Below are 18,855 nucleotides of genomic sequence, written 5' to 3'. Positions count from 1 at the left end.
GGCTATGCCGGATTAAGTGATATGATATGCTATTCTATAAAAATCATTTCTCCGTAATTAATATTACCCGATTAAGCTAATCAGGTAGATAATTGACTAGAAAGTCAGGGAACCACAAAATCATGTTTATAGAGCTGTTATCTTCCGAATAAACTCTTAAAGACCTAGCAATATTTTATATTAATCGTCACCTTATTTCAGTCTCATCTGAAAGTTGTAAATTCTTGGATATCTTCACGATCCCTGGCTAACAAGTTGAATCAGCAATACAAACTTTGGTTTAATTATTTATTTACTAAATACCGAACTAATCACACAGAATTACATATACACAGAATGCAAATTAAGTCAAACAGAAAATGTCCCTGGTGGACGGAGCCGACATGACGACTGGTTACACAAAGGAAAGGGGGTTGGGTTTGAGTGAAAGAGCGGGAAGACTGAGGAACAAAGGGAGAAGCTATGCTATCGTAAATACAGTATCTTATGCATTCTAAATTACCGCCCATTTGGAATAGGAAAATGCAATAAATATTTACTCTGAGCTGTGCCTCAATAGGTGGGTTGTAGATGGAAGGCCGTGTTGCCCAACAGAGATCTTCCTGTCCTCGGAAGAATGTCTCTGGTGGCAAACTGGATACGTTGTAGTATCGTCATTGAGTGTTAGACTGGATCCGTCGTCCGTCCTTTCCTAGCCCATGTTTACAGTGGCCGCTACTAACTCAACAGCTAGGAGGTATCACTTCTGTGGTGAATAAGAGTTCAAAGTTCATACTATTCGCAACCAAAGCTCACGCTGAGGTTCGGCTTAGTTCTGTAGTTGACATGTTGGTCCTTTTAACATGGGACAGTCGTCCTCACGTCCTCGGAACAGGAGGTTACATTTCCGTCAAGGGCTTTATATAGGAGAGAGGGTATGTTTCATAGTTTACAACCAATGTTTCTTCACATGGGCGGGCCACTGAGTGAGCAGAGCTTTACCCTTTTGAAAACCATGTGAATCTGATAACTATAATGTGTAGACTTTCCAGGACACAGTTTGTCATCCTATTATTAATAAGAATGTCTCAAATGGCAACCGAACTGACATCATATTCATTAAATTACATTTACATTTACATTTAAGTCATTTAGCAGACGCTCTTATCCAGAGCGACTTACAAATTGGTGCATTCACCTTATGACATCCAGTGGGACAGTCACTTAACAATAGTGCATCTAAAACTTAGGGGGGGGGTGGGGTGAGAGGGATTACTTATCCTATCCTAGGTATTCCTTAAAGAGGTGGGGTTTCAGGTGTCTCCGGAAGGTGGTGATTGACTCCGCTGTCCTGGCGTCGTGAGGGACTTTGTTCCACCATTGGGGGGGCCAGGGCAGCGAACAGTTTTGACTGGGCTGAGCGGGAGCTGTACTTCCTCAGTGGTAGGGAGGCGAGCAGGCCAGAGGTGGATGAACGCAGTGCCCTTGTTTGGGTGTAGGGCCTGATCAGAGCCTGGAGGTACTGAGGTGCCGTTCCCCTCACAGCTCCGTAGGCAAGCACCATGGTCTTGTAGCGGATGCGAGCTTCAACTGGAAGCCAGTGGAGAGAACGGAGGAGCGGGGTGACGTGAGAGAACTTGGGAAGGTTGAACACCAGACGGGCTGCGGCGTTCTGGATGAGTTGAAGGGGTTTAATGGCACAGGCAGGGAGCCCAGCCAACAGCGAGTTGCAGTAATCCAGACGGGAGATGACAAGTGCCTGGATTAGGACCTGCGCCGCTTCCTGTGTGAGGCAGGGTCGTACTCTGCGGATGTTGTAGAGCATGAACCTACAGGAACGGGCCACCGCCTTGATGTTGGTTGAGAACGACAGGGTGTTGTCCAGGATCACGCCAAGGTTCTTGGCGCTCTGGGAGGAGGACACAATGGAGTTGTCAACCGTGATGGCGAGATCATGGAACGGGCAGTCCTTCCCCGGGAGGAAGAGCAGCTCCGTCTTGCCGAGGTTCAGCTTGAGGTGGTGATCCGTCATCCACACTGATATGTCTGCCAGACATGCAGAGATGCGATTCGCCACCTGGTCATCAGAAGGGGGAAAGGAGAAGATTAATTGTGTGTCGTCTGCATAGCAATGATAAGAGAGACCATGTGAGGTTATGACAGAGCCAAGTGACTTGGTGTATAGCGAGAATAGGAGAGGGCCAAGAACAGAGCCCTGGGGACACCAGTGGTGAGAGCGCGTGGTGAGGAGACAGATTCTCGCCACGCCACCTGGTAGGAGCGACCTGTCAGGTAGGACGCAATCCAAGCGTGGGCCGCGCCGGAGATGCCCAACTCGGAGAGGGTGGAGAGGAGGATCTGATGGTTCACAGTATCGAAGGCAGCCGATAGATCTAGAAGGATGAGAGCAGAGGAGAGAGAGTTAGCTTTAGCAGTGTGGAGCGCCTCCGTGATACAGAGGAGAGCAGTCTCAGTTGAATGACTAGTCTTGAAACCTGACTGATTTGGATCAAGAAGGTCATTCAGAGAGAGATAGCGGGAGAGCTGGCCAAGGACGGCACGTTCAAGAGTTTTGGAGAGAAAAGAAAGAAGGGATACTGGTCTGTAATTGTTGACATCGGAGGGATCGAGTGTAGGTTTTTTCAGAAGGGGTGCAACTCTCGCTCTCTTGAAGACGGAAGGGACGTAGCCAGCGGTCAGGGATGAGTTGATGAGCGAGGTGAGGTAAGGGAGAAGGTCTCCGGAAATGGTCTGGAGAAGAGAGGAGGGGATAGGGTCAAGCGGGCAGGTTGTTGGGCGGCCGGCCGTCACAAGACGCGAGATTTCATCTGGAGAGAGAGGGGAGAAAGAGGTCAGAGCACAGGGTAGGGCAGTGTGAGCAGAACCAGCGGTGTCGTTTGACTTAGCAAACGAGGATCGGATGTCGTCGACCTTCTTTTCAAAATGGTTGACGAAGTCATCTGCAGAGAGGGAGGAGGGGGGGGGAGGGGGCGGAGGATTCAGGAGGGAGGAGAAGGTGGCAAAGAGCTTCCTAGGGTTAGAGGCAGATGCTTGGAATTTAGCGTGGTAGAAAGTGGCTTTAGCAGCAGAGACAGAGGAGGAAAATGTAGAGAGGAGGGAGTGAAAGGATGCCAGGTCCGCAGGGAGGCGAATTAAGTACCAACGCATATTTTCAACTGGTTGGAAAACCATGCTGCTCATGAGTTCTGCAACATGTTGTGATATGGCCTGTGCTTAAAAAATCTAACTACCTGAAGCAAGGACATGCATAGTCTTGATTCCATTTGAAATCAAATCAAATGTTATTAGTCACATGCACCGAATACAACAGGTGTAGTAGACCTTATGCTTACTTTACAAGCCCCTAACCAGCAATGCAGGACAAAAATATGAATAAGAAAAAAGTAACAACTAATTAAAGAGCAGGTTTTGTTGTGCCCTCTTCACAACTGTCTTAGTGTGCATGGACCATGATAGTTTGTTGGTGATGTGGATACCAAGGAACTTGAAGCTCTCAATCTGCTCCACTACAGCCCGTCGATGAGAATGGGGGCGTGCTCGGGCCTCTTTTTCTGGTAGTCCACAATCATCTCCATTGTCTGATCATGTTGAGGGAGTGATTGTTGTCCTTGCACCACGCGGCCAGGTCTCTGACCACCTCCCTATAGGCTGTCTCGCCGTTGTCGGTGATCAAGCCTACCACTGTTGTCATCTGCAAAATGAATGATGGTGTTGGAGTCATGCCTAGCCATGCAGTCATGAGTGAAAAGGAGGGGACTGAGCACGCACCCCTGAGAGGCCCCTGTGGTGAGGATCAGCATGGCAGATGTTGTTACCTACCCTTACCACCTGGGGGGCAAGCCCATCAGGAAGTCTAGGATCCAGTTGCAGAGGGAGGTGTTTAGTCCCTGGATCCTTAGCTTAGTGATGAGCTTTGAGGGCACTATGGTGTTGAAGACTGAGCTGTAGTCAATGAATATATCAATCACATAGGTGTTCATTTTGTCCAGGTGGGAAAGGGCAGTGTGGCGTGCAATAGAGATTGCATCATCTGTGGATCTGTTAGGGGGGTATGCAAATTAGAGTGGGTCTAGGGTTTCTGGGATAATGGTGTTGTGAGCCATGACCAGCCTTTCAAAGCACTTCATGGCTGCAGATGTGAGTGCTACGGGCCAGTAGTCATTTAGGGAGGTTACCTTTAGTGTTATTGGGTGCAGGGACTATGGTGGTCTGCTTGAAACATGTTGATATTACAGACTCAGTCAGGGACAGGTTGAAAATGTCAGTGAGGACACTTGCCAGTTGGTCAGTGCATGCTCGCAGTACACGTCCTGGTAATCCTTCTGGCCCTGCTGCCTTGTGAATGTTGTCCTGTTTAAAGGTCTTTCTCACATAGGCTGCGGACAGCATGACCACACAGTTGTCCGGAACAGCTGGTGATCTCATGCATGTTTCAGTGTTTTTGCCTCGAAGCGAGCATAGAATCAGTTTAGCTCACCTGGTAGGCTTGTCACTGGGCAGCTCTCAGCTCTGCAAGTCCTGGCACATCCGACAAGCGTCAGAGGTGGTGGAGTACGATTCGATCTTAGTCCTGTATTGATGCTTTGCCTGTTTGATTGTTCGTCAGAAGGCATAGCGGGATTTCTTATAAGCTTCCGGGTTAGAGTCCAGCTCCTTGAAAGCGGCAGCTCTAGCCTTTAGCTCAGTGTGGCTGTTGCTTGTAATCCATGGCTTCTGGTTGGGGTATGTACGTGTGGTCACTATGGGGTTGACATCATCGATGCACTTATTGATGAAGCCAATAACTGTTTTGGTGTACTCCTCAATGCCATCGGAGGAATCCAGGAACATATTCCAGTCTGTGCTAGCATAACAGTCCTGTAGCTTAGCATCTGCTTCATCTGACTTTTTTATTAATCGAGTCACTGGTAGTTCCTGCTTAAATTTTTGCTTGTAAGCAGGAATCAGGAGGATAGAATTAAGGTCAGATTTACCAAATGGAGGGCGAGGGAGAGCTTTGTATGCATCTCTGTGTGTGGAGTAAAGGTGGACCAGTTTTATTTTTGTATTTTTTTTTCCTCCTCTGGGTGCACATTTAAATGCTGATAGAAATTTGGTAAGACTGATTTTAATTAAGATTCCCTGCATTAAAGTCCCCGGCCACTAGGAGAGCCGTCTCTGGGTGACCATTTTCCTGTTTGCTTAGGTTGGAATGCAGCTCATTGAGTGCGGTCTTAGTGCCAGCCTCAGTCTGTGGTGGTATGTAGGCAGCTACAAAAAGTACAGAAGAGCACTCTCTAGGTAGATTGTGTGGTCTACAGCTTATCATGAGATACTCTACTTCAGGCAAGCAAAATCTCGAGACTTCCTTAGACATATTGCACCAGCTGTTGTTTACAAAAAAACAAAGTCCGCCGCCCCTCATCTTATCAGACGCCGCTGTTCTATCCTGCCGATACAGTGTATAACCAGCCAGCTGTATGTTGATAATGTCATCATTCAGCCATGACTCCGTGGTGAGTAATCGCAGTCCTGATGTCCAGAAGTTATTTTCCGACATTAGAGATGGTAGCAGCAACATTATGTACAACATAAGTTACAAACAACGCAAGGAAATGAACAAAAAAACACAATTGGATAGGACCATGTAAAATGTCAGCCTTCTTCTCAGGCGCATCTTATCCTTATTCTTAAAGGGAACACTTTGAAGTTTGTGGAAATGTGAAATTAATGTAGGAGAATATAACACATTATATACAGTGGGGCAAAAAAGTATTTAATCAGCCACCAATTGTGCAAGTTCTCCCACTTAAAAAGATGAGAGAGGCCTGTAATTTTCATCATAGGTACATATAACAAAGTATTGAGATAAACTTTTGTTATTGACCAAATACTTATTTTCCACCATAATTTGCAAATAAATTCATTAAAAATCCTACAATGTGATTTTCTGGAGAAAAAAAATCTAATTTATCTGTCAAAGTTGAAGTTCACCTATGATGTAAATTACAGGCCTCTCTCATCTTTTTAAGTGGGAGAACTTGCACAATTGGTGGCTGACTAAATACTTTTTTTGCCCCACTGTATAACACAGATCTGGTAAAATATTTTTTTTGTACCATAATTTTTGAAATGCAAGATAAAGGCCATAATGTAAATGTCCTCACCATCAACTGTTTATTTTCTAACCCTAACTTCTTTACATTTGTAAATATTTGTATGAACATAACAAGATTCAACAACTGAGATCATAATCTGAACAAGTTCCACAGACATGTGACTAACAGAAATTAAAATGGATCCGGCTACAGAGTACAGGCCTCGGTGTAATGCTCATTCCTTCGACGATAAAAGCAAATCCGACCATCACCCCTGGTGAAACAAAACCGCGACGCATCAGTGAAGAGCACTTTTTGCCAATCCTGTCTGGTCCATCGACGGTGGGTTTGTGCCCATAGGCGACGTTGTTGCCAGTGATGTCTGGTGAGGACCTGCCTTACAACAGGCCTACAAGCCCTCATTCCAGCCTCTCTCAGCCTATTGCGGACAGTCTGAGCACTGATAGAGGGATTGTGCGTTCCTGGTGAAACTCAGGCAGTTGTTGTTGCCATCCTGTACCGGTCCCACAGGTGTGATGTTCGGATGTACCGATCCTGTGCCGGTGTTACAAGTGGTCTGCCACTGCGAGGACGATCAGCTATCCGTCCTGTCTCCCTATAGCGCTGTCTTAGGCGTCTCACAGTACAGACTTTGAATTGTATTGCCCTGGCCACATCTGCAGTCCTCATGCCTCCTTGCAGCATGCCTAAGGCACATTCACGCAGATGAGCAGGGACTTTGGGCATAATTATTTGTGTTTTTCAGTCAGTAGAAAGGCGTCTTTAGTGTCCTAAGTTTTCATAACTGTGACCTTAATTGTCAACCATCTGTAAGCTGTTAGTGTCTTAATGACCGTTCCACAGGTGCATGTTCATTAATTGTTTATGGCTCATTCAACAAGCATGGGAAACAGTGTTTAAACCCTTTACACTGAAGATCTGTGAAGTTATATGGATTTTTACAAATTATCTTTGAAAGACATGGTCCTGAAAAAGGGATGTTTATTTTTTTGCTGAGTTAATTATTCTAGCCCAGGCTCAATTTAGATTTTGACCACTAGATGGCAGTGGTGTATGCAACGTTTTAGACTAATCCATTGAGCCATTGCATGTCTGTTCAAAATGTTGTATCAAGACTGCCCAAATGTGCCTAATTTGTTTATTAATACATTTTCAAGTTCATAATTGTGCACTCTCCTCAAACAATAGCAAGGTATTATTTCACTGTAATAACTACTGTAAATTGGACAGTGCATTTAGATAAACCAGAATTGAAGCTTTCTGCCCATATCAGATAGGTCTATGTCCTGGGATTTTTTGTTTGTTACTTACAACCTTATGCTAATAACATTAGCCTAGTTAGCTCAATCGTCCCATAGAGTTTAATTTGAGCTGGATCTTGTTGGAACAGGATCCGACACCTCTCCATTTTGGACTGTTTTGTTCTGGAACCTATTTGGCCGGATCCTGTACCTCTCCTGGCATGAGAAATTATTTTAAATGAAAAAATTATAATAAAGGCGATCGAAGTTCATTCGAGTTGTCTATTATTTAATGATTCTGCCCCCACAAAACAGCGTAATGTTAAAAAATAGATTTTCAGCCTGGGCCTAACATTCTAAGAGTTGATTTGGGTAGGCCCGGGTTTATGCTTTCTAACTTAACTTTCTATGATATTGCTCTCTCTCTCTCTCTCTACTCTGATAGACATGAGCCTGGATTTCTCAAGCGTTGCACTATATAATTTATTTCCTTATAGAATCATAGACACATGAAGGGTTCTGAATGAACTGCAGAACTCCCCTGATCAATTGAAATACATTTACCAAGTTATATAATTACTGCTGTCTGTTCAGAAATGAATTATAATTCAGAATAGCCTATTACACAATGAGAAGGCCTATATTTTAGCGCCAGTGGATCAATAGCTGTGGATTGTAGCCTAATAACATGGACTAGTCTACAGTCAGGAATGTGTAGTAAAAACAGCAGGCAGACAAAACAGGCCTTTCGCAATATTTCAAATACAATCGAGGGAAATACAGGTTGGAAAGCAAATGGCTCCTGCTGAAAAGAGAAGCTATGCTGTAGGCTACCAAAATATTTGATCAACTTTCAAATATTGTTTAGAGAGACTCTCTTTTGGCACGAACGCATCGGCCTTACCATCACGAGAGAGTGAGCTGCGTATTATTGGGTGAGCCATTGAAACTGGAAAGCATTTTTAGGGCTGTAATATCCTCCTCGTATTGTAGCATGCAATATTTTTTTACGGAAACTCAAAGGAGTCATACCTAACTGCCCAGTGGCTTTCTATAGCACCCCTGCTGCAACCGCCATGCTCTACCAACTGACAGACCTGGCATCAGGATAAAGCGACTAAGGGGACAGTTTTAATTCACTGAGGGGGCTACATTTTGGGGGGGTTCTTGCATTGGAATTATATTGAATTCCGCTAATAATCACACTATACAACAATAAACATGAAGCTTTTGAAATCTGGTCTCAGCATTTTGTATTATTCTGTACATAAATCCGAGACACTGCATTTAGTATGATATGTTATGTATTATTTTAGAATGTCCATCCATTTTTGTACATGTTGCGAATTTGGTAAAATATGTATTTATGAATTTGCAAAACTTACAAATTGTAACTTTTTGGGCGATCCGACCAAATTCATATATATGTTCAGTTAGAGATCTATCATTCTCATTGAAAGCAAGTCTAAGAAGTAATAGATCTGTTCTATGTGCACTCTTCTATGCTTCCCGTTAAGTTTTGTTTTGAAAATATAATATTTTTGGTTATGGAAAATGTATTTCACACCGGTTTAGATGGTACAATGATTCTCTACAGAATGACAGTTTTTTTTGTCACAAACTGAAATTAGTCAAACTATTCCATTTTAGCAATCAGGAAATGGTGGTGGGATTTCTGCATATTGCACCTTTATGTAACCTTCTGTTTTATGTAACGATACCAAACGTAACATATCATACAAATTTAAGTGTCCCGGATTTACATTTACTACGTTTACTATGTCTAGTCTATGAAACTAGGCTGCCTACACACACCGCAGAGCACCCTGTCCATAATGCTGACACAGTGCTGCGGAGATACCATTTTTTTTGGAGCCAACCTGTCACTCAATCATTTTAAACTTCTTAACTATTTTTAAATAGGAACATAAAATTAAAACTGAGGGGGCTAAAGTTTGAATCATTAGCCCCCTCGTGGTGCAGGCCCACCAATTGAGATACAGAGGACCATGGGATAATTATACAGGCTCATTACATTTGTATATTTTCTTGACCAAATAGAGTGTTGAAGTAAAACAAAATTCAAAGGGAAATGCAAGAGGAGTGGCCCATAATGCTATTAACTGTGTCACTACTCTGTCAATTAAGAAATGCCCCACAAACATCACCCCATTGGCCCCATGTGGGTATTCGGTGGATAAGGTTGGCATGGGCTATTCCACAACAGCCTAACATGGGCCAGGCCACAACAAGCCCACACCAGCCCAACACGGGCCATTGTGCCTATGTGGGCATGTTTGCTGGGAAAATATGACCTTATTTCAGGCAAAGTGCCTTTACTGCCTTTACATATGGTCTGCCCACACTGGGAATCACTGGGCAAATGCCTTGGGTGCAAATGTAGAGCCAATGAGCCAAGGCTCATTGGCCCAAATGTTGGCAGCCTACATGGGGACAATATCGTGCCAATGTGGACTTGTTTGCTGGGGCCCCTCTGTCACTGACCTACTATCTCTGCCGATAACACATGGTAGGACAGACGCCATGACTGAAAGGGATGCAGCCTAATCCTCAGTGACTCAATGCTAACCTTGCTGGAGAAAGGGAGGCCCTTGTCCTGAGGTGATAAGACCAGACCCCTCTTTCAGATTGTTTGATCCTAGCGCAATCATTCCTATTTTAATTACCATTTACCATATTTTTCCTTCTCCCTGCTAAAATAGATGGAATGTTCTGATGGACTACTGTTACACCACTGCCTCTGGGAATCCAAATGATGAACTTCGCTATGACCTCTTCTTTAGGTAATTCTTATGCATGTTACTCTGAAGCAATTTCCTTGAACAGTGCGGTAGTGTGATTTTTCCGATCTGTTTTGTTGTTTTGTCTTTGTTTCTGAACCAGCTGTGACAAAGACCCACAGACAACTGTGTTTGAGAATGGGAAGAGTCAAATGGGCCGTTTTGCCTTTGAAGTGTTTCGCTTTGTCAAGCACAAGAACCAGAAAATGTCTACCGTCTTCCTGCACTGCGTTACCAAGCTATGTCGAGCCGATGACTGCCCCATGCTCATGCCGGTGAGGTTCTGAGGGTGACCTCTGGCAATATTAGTCCAAAAGGCATTCACACCAAGATGAGAAACAAAGCAATGACTTGGTACCTTTAATAACATGCTGGTAATTTGAACTCAAAGCAAAAATATTTGGATTAAAGACACATATCCCTGTCTTGTCTCCACAGATCTGTGGTAGTAGAAAGAAGCGGGACGTCTCAGAGAGGACGGAATCAAACTCTGCATCAGGAAACGCTATCATTACTGCTGGGCCAATAATCACAAGGAGCGGTACGCCTCGCAACTATCCACCTCCTCCCTCCCCCTCAATCATCCGCCCCTGGCACATGCCCTATTCCAAATCCACCCCTGTACTAAAGAGTTGAATGAACAGGAGAGAATGCAGACCAACCCAACGCAAGATCACATTCTAATTTTGGTCTGAGTGGCCCAGCGGTCTAAGGCACTGCATCTCAGTGCTAGAGGTGTCACTACAGACACCCTGATTCAAATCCAGGCTGTATCACAACCGGTCGTGATTGAGAGTCCCATAGGGCGGTGCACAATTGGTCCGGGCTGGTGTAGGCTGTCATTGTATATAAGGATTTCTTCTAAACTGACTTGCCTAGTTAAATAAACATTTTTAATGTACTCGTTGAGGTATATACTATTACAGTGCCTTGCGAAATTATTCGGCCCCCTTGAACTTTGCGACCTTTTGCCACATTTCAGGCTTCAAACATAAAGATATAAAACTGTATTTTTTTGTGAAGAATCAACAACAAGTGGGACACAATCATGAAGTGGAACGAAATTTATTGGATATTTCAAACTTTTTTAACAAATCAAAGACTGAAAAATTGTGCGTGCGAAATTATTCAGCCCCTTTACTTTCAGTGCAGCAAACTCTCTACAGTAGTTCAGTGAGGATCTCTGAATGATCCAATGTTGACCTAAATGACTAATGATGATAAATACAATCCACCTGTGTGTAATCAAGTCTCCGTATAAATGCACCTGCACTGTGATAGTCTCAGCGGTCCGTTAAAAGCGCAGAGAGCATCATGAAGAACAAGGAACACACCAGGCAGGTCCGAGATACTGTTGTGAAGAAGTTTAAAGCCGGATTTGGATACAAAAAGATTTCCCAAGCTTTAAACATCCCAAGGAGCACTGTGCAAGCAATAATATTGAAATGGAAGGAGTATCAGACCACTGCAAATCTACCAAGACCTGGCTGTCCCTCTAAACTTTCAGCTCATACAAGGAGAAGACTGATCAGAGATGCAGCCAAGAGACCCATGATCACTCTGGATGAACTGCAGAGATCTACAACTGAGGTGGGAGACTCTGTCCATAGGACAACAATCAGTCGTATATTGCACAAATCTGGCCTTTATGGACTAGTGGCAAGAAGAAAGCCATTTCTTAAAGATATCCATAAAAAGTGTAGTTTAAAGTTTGCCACAAGCCACCTGGGAGACACACCAAACATGTGGAAGAAGGTGCTCTGGTCAGATGAAACCAAAATTGAACTCTTTGGCAACAATGCAAAACGTTATGTTTGGCGTAAAAGCAACACAGCGCATCACCCTGAACACACCATCCCCACTGTCAAACATGGTGGTGGCAGCATCATGGTTTGGGCCTGCTTTTCTTCAGCAGGGACAGGGAAGATGGTTCAAATTGACGGGAAGATGGATGGGGCCAAATACAGGACCATTCTGGAAGAAAACCTGATGGAGTCTGCAAAAGACCTGAGACTGGGACGGAGATTTGTCTTCCAACAAGACAATGATCCAAAACATAAAGCAAAATCTACAATGGAATGGTTCAAAAATAAACATATCCAGGTGTTAGAATGGCCAAGTCAAAGTCCAGACCTGAATCCAATTGAGAATCTGTGGAAAGAACTGAAAACTGCTGTTCACAAATGCTCTCCATCCAACCTCACTGAGCTCGAGCTGTTTTGCAAGGAGGAATGGGAAAAAATGTCAGTCTCTCGATGTGCAAAACTGATAGAGACATACCCCAATCGACTTACAGCTGTAATCGCAGCAAAAGGTGGCGCTACAAAGTATTAACTGAAGGGGGCTGAATAATTTTGCATGCCCAATTTTTCTGTTTTTGATTTGTTAAAAAAGTTTGAAATATCCAATAAATGTTGTTCCACTTCATGATTGTGTCCCACTTGTTGTTGATTCTTTACAAAAAAATACAGTTTTATATCTTTATGTTTGAAGCCTGAAATGTGGCAAAAGGTCAAAGTTCAAGGGGGCCGAATACTTTCGCAAGGCACTGTATATGTGACCCGATTCAGGAAACTAGGCATAAGTGACAAGTCACCACTTCACAGGAGAGCAGTTTGAATGTAAACAATTTTTTAAAATCAAATGCGTTTTTTGGCAGAAATGCCTAATCGAACATGTGATCTTTCATGTGCATTAATAACAAACTTGTATGCCATCTGTATATATGAATAAAGTTGTTAAATTACGAGCTTTGTTGGTTAAGCCACAGAAAAAGTTAGCAACCTTCCCACTAGCCATGATTGGCTGAGATAATGTGGGCTGGACATGCTGAGAGAGAAGTTTGGATTGGTCTGCCATAGAGAAAGCGTCTATTTGAGCTCGTCAGTCTGTGTTGGTAAACCTGACGAACGCAGCTTTATTATAAACGTATTGTGCAGTGGAGCAGCTTAAGTGTTGCTCTCCATTTTCTGGAGGATCAAGTTTTGAAATCAGTGGAATTAGAGTATGATAGCTAAAGAGATGGAGAAAACACCTGTCTCCGGATTACGTCTTCAAACTAAGGATAGCCTTCCTGACAGGGAGATGTCAGGAAGGCTATCAGGAATGTCAGGAAGGCTATGTGATAGTCTAGCTTTAGGTAGCTACATTTTCATATATTGCACATCTCAAATTTTGACTAAGTGGTTTAATTTCAAGCTAAAGGGTACTGTTAGTTAGCTAGCTAAAATTAGCTGGCTGGCTCCCTATCTGATGTTATTATTTGTTTCCCAGAGCCGTTTGCTTTTCTAGTTAGTCTAATGTTAGCTAGCTAATATTGGACTTGGTTGGTTAGCTCTCAACACTGTGGCATTGTTGCCACTTTGTTCATTGTTTAACTGGCTAACGTTAGCTGGCTGGCTCATTAGCTAACATGACGTGTGTGTGATCTTAAACGTTGTTTACCTAAATAGGTTCATTGTTTAGCTAGCTAGCTGTATGTCTCAAGCTAAAGTGTACTGTTAGCTAGCTAGCAAACATTAAATAGCTGGCTCCCTAGAGGATGTTGTTATTTGTTTCCCAGAGCTGTTTGCTATTCTAGTTAGAACCTAATGTTAGGCAGTGTTGGCACTTTGTTCACTGTTGGTTAACTAGCTTACTTTGACGGAGACGGGCTTAGTCCGGCACACTCAATTTGGCTTCTTATCAGAAAGGCTCTGTGCTGCAATGGATAGTGCATTGGCCTTCTAGGCAAAATTGGTGAAGAGATTTAAATGTTGTTCGAGTCCCACTCAAATGTAACGTTTTGTCTCCTCCTTCCCTGGACAATGGAATGGAAAGAGTTATCTTTTACAAAATAGCAAATAGTCTAATCCTTGGGTTCCCAACCCTATTCACTCGGGGACTTACAGCATATTTCACACCTAAACCCAGCAAAAAAAGAAACACCCTCTCACTGTCAACTGCGTTTATTTTCAGCAAACTTAACCTCTACTGACTCCCCATCCCGCATGCGGGAGCGTAATCATCGCCTGAAACTAATTAGCATAATGCAACGGACATAAATATCCCTAGAAAATATTCCTATTCATTAAAATCACAAATGAAATATATTGAGACACAGCTTAGCCTTTTGTTAATCACACTTGTCATCTCAGATTTTCAAAATATGCTTTAAAGCCAAATATGCTTTAAAGCCAAAGCTAGACAAGCATTTGTGTAAGTTTATCGATAGCCTAGCATAGCATTTTGTCCAGCTAGCAGCAGGTAACTTGGTCACGGAAATCAGAAAAGCAATCAAATTAAATCGTTTAACTTTGATGAGCTTCGGATGTTTTCACTCACGAGATTCCCAGTTAGCTAGCCAATGTTCCTTTTTTCACAAAATATTATTTTTGTAGGCGAAATAGCTCTGTTTGTTCTTCACGTTTGGCTGAGAAATCGCCCGTAAATTGCAGTCACGAAAACAGCTAAAAATATTCCAAATTAGCTCTATAATATCGACAGAAACATGGCAAATGTTGTTTATAATCAATCCTCAAGGTGTTTTTCAAATGTCTATTCGATAATATATCTGTCGGGACAGTTAGTTTTTCAGTAGGACCGATTGGAGTAATGGCTACCTCTGTATTTTACACGAGAGTCACCCTGGGAGCCATCAGGTGACCACTTACGCAATGTAGCCGCCTACGGCTATTCTTCAACATAAATGCGTAAAACTACGTCACAATGCTGTAGACACCTTGGGGAATACGTAGAAAGTGTAAGCTGGTTGATAGCACATTCACAGCTCAATAGGGACTCATTGGAACGCAGCGCTTTCAAAATATGGGGCACTGCCGGATTGGATTTTTTTTAGGCTTTCGCCTGCAACATCAGTTCTGTTATACTCACAGACAATATCTTTACAGTTTTGGAAATGTTAGTGTTTTCTACCCAAAGCTGTCAATTATATGCATATTCTAGCATCTTGTCCTGACAAAATATCCCGTTTAAAACGGGAACTTTTTTTTCAAAAAATGAAAATACTGCCCCTAGAGTCGCAACAGGTTTTAACATGTAAAAATATTTGTATGAACATAAGATTCAACAACTGAGACAAACTTAACAAGTTCCACAAACATGTGACTAACAGAAATTGAATAATGTGTCCCTGAACAAAAGGGGGGGTCAAAAGTAAGTCAGTATCTGGTGTGGCCAAAAGCTGCATTAAATACTACTTCCTCATTGACTGCACCAGATCAAATCAAATCAAAAATTACAAAATGTATATAGCCCTTCGTACATCAGCTGATATCTCAAAGTGCTGTACAGAAACCCAGCCTAAAACCCAAAACAGCAAGCAATGCTGGTGTAGAAGCACGGTGGCTAGGAAAAACTCCCTAGAAAGGCCAAAACCTAGGAAAAAACCTAGAGAGGAACCAGGCTATGTGGAGTGGCCAGTCCTCTTCTGGCTGTGCCGGGTGGAGATTATAACAGAACATGGCCAAGATGTTCAAATGTTCATAAATAACCAGCATGGTTGAATAATAATAAGGCAGAACAGTTGAAACTGGAGCAGCAGACCGTTCCATAAAAATGGAGCTCTATAGGAGAAAGCCCTGCCTCCAGCTGTTTGCTTAGAAATTCTAGGGACAATTAGGAGGCCTGTGTCTTGTGACCGTAGCGTAAGTGTAGGTATGTACGGCAGGACCAAATCAGAGAGATAGCTAGGAGCAAGCCCATGTAATGCTTTGTAGGTTAGCAGTAAAACCTTGAAATCAGCCCTTGCTTTGACAGGAAGCCAGTGTAGAGAGGCTAGCACTGGAGTAATATGATCAAATTTTTTGGTTCTAGTCAGGATTCTAGCAGCCGTATTTAGCACCAACTGAAGTTTATTTAGTGCTTTATCCGGGTAGCCGGAAGGTAGAGCATTGCAGTAGTCTAACCTAGAAGTGACAAAAGCATGGATTAATTTTTCTGCATCATTTTTGGACAGAAAGTTTCTGAGTTTTGCAATGAAATGTAGATGGAAAAAAGCTGGCCTTGAAATGGTCTTGATATGTTCTTCAAAAAAGAGATCAGGGTCCAGAGTAACGCCGAGGTCCTTCACAGTTTTATTTGAGACGACTGTACAACCATTAAGATTAATTGTCAGATTCAACAGAAGATCTCTTTGTTTCTTGGGACCTAGAACAAGCATCTCTGGTTTGTCCGAGTTTAAAAGTAGAACATTTGCAGCCATCCACTTCCTTATGTCTGAAACACATGCTTCTAGCAAGTGCAATTTTGGGCCTTCACCATGTTTCATTGAAATGTACAGCTGTGTGTCATCCGCATAGCAGTGAAAGTTAACATTATGTTTTCAAATAACATCCCCAAGAGGTAAAATATATAGTGAAAACAATAGTGGTCCTAAAACGGAACCTTGAGGAACACCAAAATTTACAGTTGATTTGTCAGAGGACAAACCATTCACAGAGACAAACTGATTTCTTTCTGACAGATAAGATCTAAACCAGGCCAGAACTTGTCCGTGTAGACCAATTTGGGTTTCCAATCTCTCCAAAAGAATGTGGTGATCGATGGTATCAAAAGCAGCAATAAGGTCTAGGAGCACGAGGACAGATGCAGAGCCTCGGTCCGATGCCATTAAAATGTAATTTACCACCTTCATAAGTGCCGTCTCAGTGCTATGATGGGATCTAAAACCAGACTGAAGCATTTCGTATACATTGTTTGTCTTCAGAAAGGCAGTGAGTTGCTGCGCAACAGCCTTTTCTAAAAATTTTGAGAGGAATGGAAGTTTCGATATAGGCCGATAGTTTTTTATATTTTCTGGGTCAAGGTTTGGCTTTTTCAAGAGAGGCTTTATTACTGCCACTTTCAGTGAGTTTGGTACACATCCGGTGGATAGAGAGCCGTTTATTATGTTCAACATAGGAGGGCCAAGCACAGGAAGCAGCTCTTTCAGTAGTTTAGTTGGAATAGTGTCCAGTATGCAGCTTGAAGGTTTAGAGGCCATGATTATTTTCATCATTGTGTCAAGAGATATATTACTAAAACACTTGAGCGTCTCTCTTGATCCTAGGTCCTGGCAGAGTTGTGCAGACTCAGGACAACTGAGCTTTGAAGGAATACGCAGATTTAAAGAGGAGTTTGTAATTTGCTTTCTAATAATCATAATCTTTTCCTCAAAGAAGTTTATGAATTTATCACTGCTAAAGTGAAAGTCATCCTCTCTAGGGGAATGCTGCTTTTTAGATAGCTTTGCGACCGTATTAAAAAGGAATTTCGGATTGTTCTTATTTTCCTCAATTAAGTTTAAAAAATAGGATGATCGAGCAGCAGTAAGGGCTCTTCGGTACTGCACGGTACTGTGTTTCCAAGCTAGTCGGAAGACTTCCAGTTTGGTGTGGCGCCATTTCCGTTCCAATTTCCTGGAAGCTTGCTTCAGAGCTCGGGTATTTTCTGTGTACCAGGGAGCTAGTTTGTTATGAGAAATGTTTTTAGTTTTTAGGGGTGCAACTGCATCTAGGGTATTGCGCAAGGTTAAATTGAGTTCCTCAGTTAAGTGGTTAACTGATTTTTGCATCCTTGGGTAGACAGAGGGAATCTGGAAGGACATCAAGATATCTTTGTGTTGTCTGTGAATTTATAGCACGACTTTTGATGTTCCTTGGTTGGGGTCTGAGCAGATTATTTGTTGCAATTGCAAACATAATAAAATGGTGGTCCGATAGTCCAGGATTATGAAGAAAATCATTAAGATCCACAACATTTATTCCATGGGACAAAACTTGGTCCAGAGTATGACTGTGACAGTGAGTGGGTCCAGAGACATGTTGGACAAAACCCACTGAGTCGTTGATGGCTCCGAAAGCCTTTTGGAGTGGGTCTGTGGACTTTTCCATGTGAATATTAAAGTCACAAAAGATTAGAATATTATCTGCTATGACTACAAGTCCGATAGGAATTCAGGGAACTCAGTGAGGAACGCTGTATATGGCCTAGGAGGCCTGTAAACAGTAGCTATAAAAAGTGATTGAGTAGGCTGCATAGATTTCATGACTAGAAGCTCAAAATACGAAAACGTCATTTTTTTTGTAAATTGAAATTTGCTATCGTAAATGTTAGCATCACCTCCGCCTTTGCGGGATGCACGGGGGATATGGTCACTAGTGTAGCCAGGAGGTGAGGCCTCATTTAACACCGTAAATTCATCAGGCTTAAGCAATGCTTCAGTCAGGCCAATCACATCAAGATTATGATCAGTGATTAGTTCATTGACTATAATTGCCTTTGAAGTAAGGGTCTAACATTAAGTAACCCTATTTTGAGATGTGAGGTATCATGATCTCTTTCAATAATGACAGGAATGGAGGTGGTCTTTATCCTAGTGAGATTGCTAAGGCGAACACCTCCATGTTTAGTTTTGCCCAACCTAAGGCGAGGCACAGACACGGTCTCAATGGTGATAGCTGAGCTGTCTACACTGACTGTGCTAGTGGCAGACTCCACTATGCTGGCAGGCTGGCTAACAGCCTGCTGCCTGCACCCTATTTCATTGTGGAGCTAGAGGAGTTAGAGCCCTGTCTATGTTGGTAGATAAGATGAGAGCACCCCTCCAGCTCAGATGGAGTAAGTCACTCCTCAGCAGGTCAGGCTTGGTCCTGTTTGTAGGTGAGTCCCAGAAAGAGGGCTAATTATCTACAAATTCTATCTTTTGGGAGGGGCAGAAAACAGTTTTCAACCAGC

At 42.9% G+C, this 18,855-nt stretch overlaps 1 protein-coding gene across 1 annotated transcript in view; it reads left to right on the top strand.

Annotated features, from left to right (window-relative positions):
* Positions 1 to 18,855, top strand: part of LOC123995950 (zona pellucida-like domain-containing protein 1) — a 50,938-nt gene that overhangs the window by 17,882 nt on the left and 14,201 nt on the right. Inside the window, exons 7-9 of the mRNA XM_046299602.1 lie at positions 10,063 to 10,143; positions 10,244 to 10,415; positions 10,579 to 10,681. Of these exons, the coding sequence (XP_046155558.1) occupies positions 10,063 to 10,143; positions 10,244 to 10,415; positions 10,579 to 10,681 (356 nt within the window). The remainder of the gene's footprint in view (positions 1 to 10,062; positions 10,144 to 10,243; positions 10,416 to 10,578; positions 10,682 to 18,855) is intronic.

The sequence above is a fragment of the Oncorhynchus gorbuscha genome, linkage group LG14 (genome assembly GCF_021184085.1).
Source record: "Oncorhynchus gorbuscha isolate QuinsamMale2020 ecotype Even-year linkage group LG14, OgorEven_v1.0, whole genome shotgun sequence".
In the NCBI taxonomy this organism is placed as follows: domain Eukaryota; kingdom Metazoa; phylum Chordata; class Actinopteri; order Salmoniformes; family Salmonidae; genus Oncorhynchus; species Oncorhynchus gorbuscha.
The sequence above is the reverse complement of the archived record's forward strand: the minus strand, read 5'-3'. Positions and strand labels throughout refer to the sequence as shown.